Source organism: Berghia stephanieae, chromosome 7 (genome assembly GCF_034508935.2).
Source record: "Berghia stephanieae isolate SIO BIC M18660-M18661 chromosome 7, UCSD_Bste_1.3, whole genome shotgun sequence".
NCBI classification, from domain to species: Eukaryota; Metazoa; Mollusca; class Gastropoda; order Nudibranchia; family Aeolidiidae; genus Berghia; species Berghia stephanieae.
In genome coordinates this window covers 1,588,441-1,597,189 of record NC_088366.1, presented here as the reverse complement: position 1 = coordinate 1,597,189, position 8,749 = coordinate 1,588,441, and the positions used below count along the sequence as shown (strand labels likewise).

General features: G+C 36.3%; 1 protein-coding gene across 6 annotated transcripts in view; it reads right to left on the bottom strand.

Annotated features, from left to right (window-relative positions):
- LOC144976338 (long-chain-fatty-acid--CoA ligase 1-like) overlaps positions 1-8,749 on the bottom strand; it is a 59,056-nt gene that overhangs the window by 6,893 nt on the left and 43,414 nt on the right. For all 6 annotated transcript variants that reach the window (XR_013646094.1, XR_013646092.1, XR_013646093.1 and 3 more), the window contains exons 15-20: positions 7,775-7,847; positions 5,829-5,917; positions 5,088-5,204; positions 4,513-4,566; positions 2,341-2,430; positions 176-277 (exon numbers count right to left, since the gene is read on the bottom strand). Coding sequence is in view for 3 of the 6 variants with exons in the window: in XM_078920569.1 (XP_078776695.1) it covers positions 176-277; positions 2,341-2,430; positions 4,513-4,566; positions 5,088-5,204; positions 5,829-5,917; positions 7,775-7,847 (525 nt within the window). In the remaining 3 variants the exon portion in view is untranslated. The remainder of the gene's footprint in view (positions 1-175; positions 278-2,340; positions 2,431-4,512; positions 4,567-5,087; positions 5,205-5,828; positions 5,918-7,774; positions 7,848-8,749) is intronic.

Here is an 8,749-nt window from a genome sequence, read left to right as displayed (position 1 = left end):
TGGCCTTTAACAGCGTTGTCCATGTCTGAAAAAATGTAATATCGCCGAACAGGCATCATGTCTCGTTCTATATGTTACGTGTTGCTGTTGATCAGGGACCCTTTGTAAAGTGCTTTAGTGGATATTGCGCTAAATAAAAGCTCAATTTTTTTTTCTTTTTCCACCAAAAACTTACCGGATCGGCAGCCAGTTCCTCTAGACTTCCAGACACTCCCAATTTCAAGGCCAAGCTTGGAAGGGTTTCAGGGTCTGGCACCACCACAGCCACAAGCCAGGACTGAAACAGATCAACAAAATGGATTATGACAATAAATGTTATAACAATTGAATGAAGGTGAAAAAAAATACAAAATAAAAATAAAATTCCCTTTAATCATCCCCAAGGGGAAATTTGTCTCTATTGTCTATTCCAAGGGAAGACTGGAATCACCCAGGTGTCAGCTGCAGAGCACCGTCGCAAAGTGAGCTAGGGCGATGTGACTAGCTCAAGGCCACACAGCGCAGCGGCGGGTGATCGAACTCGGGACCTTTCGGGTACGAAGCAAAGACCGTACCGCTGAGCCACGCTGCCCCCTCAGAAGGAATTGTTTTCACTCCATTACCAAAAGGCATTTGGGAAAGAATTGTCTTATGAATCAGGTCTGTCACAAGCAACTAACAAAATAAATCTGTATACTGTATGTCTGTGTGTTTGTATGTCTGTATGTCTGTGTGTTTGTCAAAACCAAATTTGAAACAAAAATTCATTCTAAAACAGAAAATCTGTATTCTGTGTATTTATCAAAACCCAATTTTAAACAGAAAATCTGTATACTGTGTATTTATCAAAACCCAATTTTAAACAGAAAATCTGTATACTGTGTATTTATCAAAACCCAATTTTAAACAGAAAATCTGTATACTGTGTATTTATCAAAACCCAATTTTAAACAGAAAATCTGTATACTGTGTATTTATCAAAACCCAATTTTAAACAGAAAATCTGTATACTGTGTATTTATCAAAACCCAATTTTAAACAGAAAATCTGTATACTGTGTATTTATCAAAACCCAATTTTAAACAGAAAATCTGTATACTGTGTATTTATCAAAACCCAATTTTAAACAGAAAATCTGTATACTGTGTATTTATCAAAACCCAATTTTAAACAGAAAATCTGTATACTGTGTATTTATCAAAACCCAATTTTAAACAGAAAATCTGTATACTGTGTATTTATCAAAACCCAATTTTAAACAAAATCTGTATACTGTGTATTTATCAAAACCCAATTTTAAACAAAATCTGTATACTGTGTATTTATCAAAACCCAATTTTAAACAGAAAATCTGTATACTGTGTATTTATCAAAACCCAATTTTAAACAGAAAATCTGTATACTGTGTATTTATCAAAACCCAATTTTAAACAGAAAATCTGCATCCCGCCACAATACAAGGTTTCTATTCTTGTCTATAAGAATGACCAGTTGACAATACAAGGTTTCTATTCTTGTCTATAAGAATGACCAGTTGACAATACAAGGTTTCTATTCTTGTCTATAAGAATGACCAGTTGACAATACAAGGTTTCTATTCTTGTCTATAAGAATGACCAGTTGACAATACAAGGTTTCTATTCTTGTCTATAAGAATGACCAGTTGACAATACAAGGTTTCTATTCTTGTCTATACGAATGACCAGTTGACAATACAAGGTTTTTTATTCTTGTCTATAAGAATGACCAGTTGACAATACAAGGTTTCTATTCTTGTCTATAAGAATGACCAGTTGACATATTTTATAATGGAGATCAAGTCTATTCCACGTGGTCATCCTCCTTCCATTTCTCACCAAAACTGAAATATTATCATTTCACTACTTTTCTCCCAAAAAATATGTGGCTAAAAATTACAAATCTAAAGGAAAAAATCGAATTTTGGTCTCAATTCACCTCCCCATCCCCCATTTTGTACTTTTTAAAGCATTTACATATTGAAATATTTGTATGTATATATTCATTCATCGATCATGTTTTGGAGCTCCACGTACCAGTCAGTTGTGTAAGACAAAGATCTAAACAAGTGTGTATGAAAAATGGTAGCACATCTAAACAGTAATCAGAAGGTCTGAGGTTCGATCCCCAGTTGAGGTAGACTGATTTTTTGGGCTGTTTTTTTTTTCTTGCTTTGTCTGGCACCTTTCATACACACTTGTTCAGTTCTTCATCTTACACCGGTGCCTGCTCCTTAATTTCTTAATTTGACAGTAGTGCAGCAAGCCACATTGGGGTAATCTGATGCCAAAATTTACCACAATCTGATTGTACAGATAAACTCGATAGAAACCCCAGGGTTACCTCTAAGCTGTTTCCATGGACAAAGACTTGGGCCAGATACTCAGACTGGACCAAAACGTTTTCGATTTTCTCTGGGGCGATGTATTCTCCCTGTGGGTCAAAGGAAAAACATTCAAAATCAAAATTAAAATTGAGCTTTCATATAGCGCAATATCCACTAAATGTGCTCAAAGCGCTTTACAAGGGGTCCCTGGTCAACAGCAACAGTTAACATGTACGACGGGACTTGACGCCTGTTAGGCGATATTACAATTTTTCTGACAAAGACAATGCTGTTAACGGCCTGGTACTCATTTTACATCTGAGTACGTTGAGAGAATGTGAGTAAAGAGTCTTTTCCAAGGACTCAACTATGTGCCGAGCACGAGGCTCGAACCCAGCACCTTCCGATCCGAAAGAGAGTGTCATACCACTAGACCACATATCCGCACTATCTATCCGATAAAAACCATAAAAAACAAATAAACCTTAGACCAAAGACACAGCATCATCCCTTTTATAAAATCTGTTCTTTTCCTTCCAAGTCATAATCAATAATTGAATTTCTACACATTTTTCAGACAGGCCACCATTGATCAGTTAACCGTCTTACTCTGGAAATGTTTGTTTGTTTATAAGTGTTTTACGGCGCTTGCAACACATTGGGGTCATATCAGTGCCAGTAAAAAGGATGAAAATGGGATAGTAAAACGTTCTAGAATTATAAACTTCACGCATTTTAGTCCTTTTGATTCACCAAGAAAAGGTAAGACAAAGGGGAATTGATTCAAATAAAAAAATAAATTTGTTTTTTAAATGAGCTTTTATATAGCGCAATATCCACTAAATGTGCTCAAAGCGCTTTACTAGGGGTCCCTGATCAACAGCAACATGTAGGACAGGACATAACGCTTGTTAGGCGATATTACAATTTTTCTGACAAAGACAACACTGTTAACGGCCAGGTACTCATTTTACACCTGAGTACGGTGAGAGAATGTGAGTAAAGAGCCTTTTCCAAGGACTCAACTATGCACCGAGCGCGAGGCTCGAACCCAGGACCTTCCGATCCGAAAGCGAGTGTCATACCACTGGACCACATAACCGCACATAGGAAACAGATGTAGATTCCAAGAGCACAATATCAAAGTACTTAGATTGAGATCACCTAAAGGTCTCACCTACTAAGAGGAATACACTCAAATGTTTACAAATTATATGTTAAGATTAAAAAATTACAAAACATAACAGAGAGATGATTTAAAAGGAAAAAAATATCATCTCCCAAAACCAGAACTATACATTCGACAGTTTCCCTCCCAGCAAAGGACTCCTGCCAGGGCCAGGAGAAAACTAAGTAATCTCATTCCAAGACAAAGACAGAAAGCAAGTTGGAAAACATAAGCGGGGAATAGAAGACACAGTAAGTGACCTCCTGCTCACTATAGGTCAAAAGACCCCATCCAGTTACTGTGGAAAGACACTTATTCATAAATTGGACAAAAAATATGTCTATAAAATGATATTAGGGGAAAAAATGGAAAAGAGAAAAATACAAACCAAAAACAAAAACCCTGAAAACACACACAAACCCCCCCCCCCCCCCCCCCCCCCCCCAATAAACCAGCAACAAAATTCCATATCGAACGCCCTTTTTTTGTTTACTTTCCAAGATTTATCTACAGAGAGGACCTAAAAAATATCTCTGTCGTCTATCTGGAATTTAGTAATGTATTTATGTCTATTGTTTTTTGTTGTCTGCTGACAATGAAACAATAACACACCACTTGCTTGAATGTCAACCTCTTGAAGACCTGAGATGCACATTCCTCCCACCAAATCCAAGCATCAGTAACACACTTTATAGTCACCTGGAACAACTACAAAAGACATCTAACTTCTACGTCATGGCACAAGACCAAAGGGCTAGAGCTCAGGTGGTCGCTGGTTCGGATAAGTAAGTAAGTAAGTAAGTAAGTAAGTAAGTAAGTAAGTAAGTTGTTTGCTGAAGAAGGGTTGTGAGCCCGAAACGTTCCGTGTTTGGTATTTTGTTCTTTTTTGAAGCCATTATATTAATTTTTGTTAATTACTTGTTACAGTCCACATCTTCTAGCAGCCTAGCATCACCAACATCCCAAGCAGTCATAGACTATAATATTGAAGAACAACCTATGAAAAACATTTCCTCAATACCTGAGCCAGCTTGAAAATGTGTTTCTTTCTGTCAATGATTTTGAGGGCTCCGTTCTGAAATCAACCAAGAAAAGAATAAATGTCAATTATAACATTTCTATTAGGCCTAAATGTTATAGATATCCTAAATTTTCATCTTGTAGCACAATGGAGGTAATTAAATTACAAATTGATTAATGCTATTCCAATATGATAGATTTTATGCTTAAATTATTAATTTATTGTTGTGTTTTATTTGCATTGTAAAGCGCCTCTGAGCACATTGTGGATCTAGGCGCTATATAAATTCATTCATTCATTCATTCATATAACAAATATATAGGGTAACTACCAATACACAACAGACAGGCGATTTACATGGGGAATAAATATATCACCTCCCAACATTAACACAAAACATTTGACAATTTTTAAAAAGGACAAAATATCAAAGTTGGGGGGGGGGGGGGGGGGAAGATGAAGTGCTTTAAGCTCATAGAGCATGGTGAATGTGTGAAAATGTCTGATAATAATAAATGTGTAGATATATTTCTCAATGATATAAATAGAACATTGTAGAGAATCCCATGACCTACCGGTAACCACTGGCCTACATCTCCTGTGTGTAACCAGCCATCATCATCAAATGCCTCCTTTGTCTTCTCTTCATTCTTCAGGTAACCACGGATTACATTTCTGCCTTTGATGCAAATCTGTGAAAATCACATAAATAAACACACACATATATATATAGACACCAGTCAGACGTGTTACCATTACAACACATAGGTTGTGGTGTAATGGTAGCACACCTGACCAGGAATCAGAAGGTCTGAGGTTCAATCCCCAGTCAAGGAAGACTGATTTTTTGGGATGTTTTTTTTTTTCTCATCATTTTTGGATGAGTTTTAAGTCACGTGTGACATTTTTCGACCAGATCAGTACCAGGAAAAAGGACAAAAAGTTCTTGCTTTGCCTTATCTTTAATTTCAATATTTATTAATTAAAAAATAATTAAAATACTTTAGGATTACAAATCGGCGTGAAATCAATAAGAAGATCAGATTGACATTAGAATCAACTGTAGGATGTAGGAGGGAAAGAATAGCAATGGCAAGAATTCAGGGTTCAACAATTGATTTGAGACCTCTGGCCAATGACCCTAACATCCATATGAACTGATTACAAAATATTTCCTATGGATGAATACAGTATTATTATTATTGTTATTGTTATTGTTATTATTATTATTATTATTATTATTATTATTATTATTATTAATTCAAATACGAATAATACAAATTTAGTCTGCTTTTACTACTGGATGGGTCACTCACCTCTCCCTTGTCATCTTTGGCATAGTAATTCATGTCTGGAACGTCCACCAGTTTGACTTGGACACCAGGCAGTGGGGGGCCGACATGACCTGAGGATGGGACCAAATTCAAACCAGAACAAGTTAGTCATATGGCACTGATAGATTGGGATTGATTCATGTCCCCCCATTACATCATATATATATATATATCAAACATTATATCATATCATTTTAGAGCTAATAGGCTTAAAAACTTTTAAATGCTCTTTGTAACTTTAATATATCCAAAATGTCATTCAAAGTTGTATTACCAATATTATTCCACCCCCATTTCTAAGTAAATACATAATCTTTGAAGAATGCTTTGAATGTGTTGGATAAAAAATTTATTCAACAATTGCAGAATATTTGCGCATATTTCATTGGCGTGAAATTAGGTGTAAAAGACAGCTGATTGGTGCACATTAATACAAATCCAACCTTTTTAGTTTTGGGTCAAATTTTCATTCAAGCAGAAGGAGAAAGATACAAATTATGGTGAATAGAAGTACTAATACCATACAATTTGGTTACAAAATGTCCATTAATCTTATTTGTAGGGGTGGAATAAACGTATTCTTTCATTTATTTGTGTTTATTAAACTCATTATATTTTTATAGTGTAATAACACATACTCGCAAGCTCGTTGTGTTTTTGGGCACGATAAAAATAACACGTTTAATACAAAGAGATGAAAGAATGGTATATTCTGTCAATGATAACCACGGCTACACCACAACATGCCCTAGGCACTTTGCTAACAAAACTTTCTAGACATCTGTTAATGAAGAGAAATGCTATGATACTTAAAAGGCAAACAATAAATGCCCTCTTTTTTGCCTTTTGTTGTTTACAAATATGGAATTGGTGGGCTATAATGATGGCCAGATTTCCTGCACTCATGAGTTTGTTTTTGTTGTTTCTAAGAGTTTTACGGCGCTTGCAACACATTTAGGTCATATCAGAGCCAGTGAAAAGGAATAAAATGGAATCGTAAAATTGTTTTTCTAGAATTACAATTAAAGCGCCCAAGAAAAGGTACAACAAAGGGGAATTGGTTTAAATAGGGAACAGGTTTAGATTCCAAGAGCACATCATCAATCTACTTAGTTTGAGATCACCTAAAAGTCTCATCCAGACACAAGCACAGGTTCCTACTAAGAGGAACAAACTCAAATGTTTACAAATCATATATAATATGTAAACAAAACACAATACAGTGCATAACAGAGAGATGATTTTTTTTACTGTTTCCCTCTCAGCCAGGGTATCGGCAAGGGCCAGGTCAAAACCAAGTAATCCTATTCCAAGACAAAGACAAAAGGCAAGTTATAAAACAGATATAGAGGGATAGTAAGTACCTCCCTCCACACCATGGAAGATCAGGAACCCCACCCAGGAGCTGATGTGTGAATGAATGAAAATGGCTGCGCAGTCTCTATGGACGCTTGCCGTGAATGTGTGCGTCACTTAGAGTGTGTCAGTCTGTTTCTATTATCCAGTTAGTAATTTGCCTCCATAAATCTCTGTCTAGTGCAAGTGTTCTTAGTTTTAGAATGTCACCATGTGTGTTAAGGTGCTGAGGCAGTTGGATGTTTCCTTGTGTTGTTGAAATCAGTTCTTCGGTTGTTGTTTCTAAATGCATTTGATATTTTTTGAGATCTTGATTCAATGTTGTTGGAAGTGAAGTTGGTGTACGCCCTATGTATTTGGCTCCTTGCTTGAAGTTTGATGTGTGAATAGATAATGGAAATGAGCCAAGATGACAGCTGGCACTTGGTAAATGTGGGCAGAACGAGAGATAAGATTTTGTCATGAAAAAAGATTTGAAGTCACACATGTCAAAACATTTCATTGAGAAATTCCCAGTCCCTGGATTATTCAAGGCTAAATTCCTACAGTTTAAAACATTAGATTAGAATTACCTGACGAGCTGTCTCCCAATTGGGTCAAGGTGGCCACAGCTGTACATTCTGTCTGACCGTAGCCTTCCACTATCTGAAATAGGAAAACACACACACAATACGACTGGTACAGATGGTACTCGGTGAATGTGGATAGTTTTTGTCATGAAATAAGAATTGAAATCACACATAGAATCATGGTGGCCATAGCTGTACACTGTCCACCATGCCAACAAATCATCTCCCATAACTAATACTGTACATTTTTGACTATTTCTCTCTCAGCTAAGGAGTCCAGCAAGGGCCAGGACAAAACGAAGCCATCCCATTCCAAGAAAAAGACAGAAAGCAACTCAGAAAACAGATATAGGGGGATAGAAGAGAGCAAGTGACCTCCTGCCCTCCATGGGAGGTCAAAGATCCCATCCAGTAACCTGATTTATATCATTTGGAGAGAACTAATCATTAAATGGCTGTAACGTCAATGACATTCCATCTATATAGATAATCCATCAAATAGACGTCTGATATCAACAGATAGGACACACGTTGTCCACAGTGAGAAAATTGATGGTTAACTCACTCAACCCTACCACTGACTATATCCTTTGTTTAACCGGGTTACTTTTACCCCCTGCCTATTTGTTACATTTTTATGAGACACATAATAGGCGTAGTATCAAAGCGACTGTTTTAAGTCTTTTGCATGTTAATGGAAGTTGAAGAAAACCATCTATGAAGCTCGTTTCTAATACATTTTTTTCCAATTTTGAAAAGTAACAAAAATCTCTAGGATTGAGTTAAAAAGCTTGTCTGAGGAAAATAAACCGGAAAGTACCAGAATCAGGACTCAAACCCAGGAACATCGGGTCACAGTGCAATACCTTCACCACTTGTTTCCACCCCCCATTAAAAGTTCTCCCCACCTTCAAATAAAGATAAAAAATAAATTTTAAAAATTCTCTGTATTCATCTCATAGGGGAAATTTGTCTTTA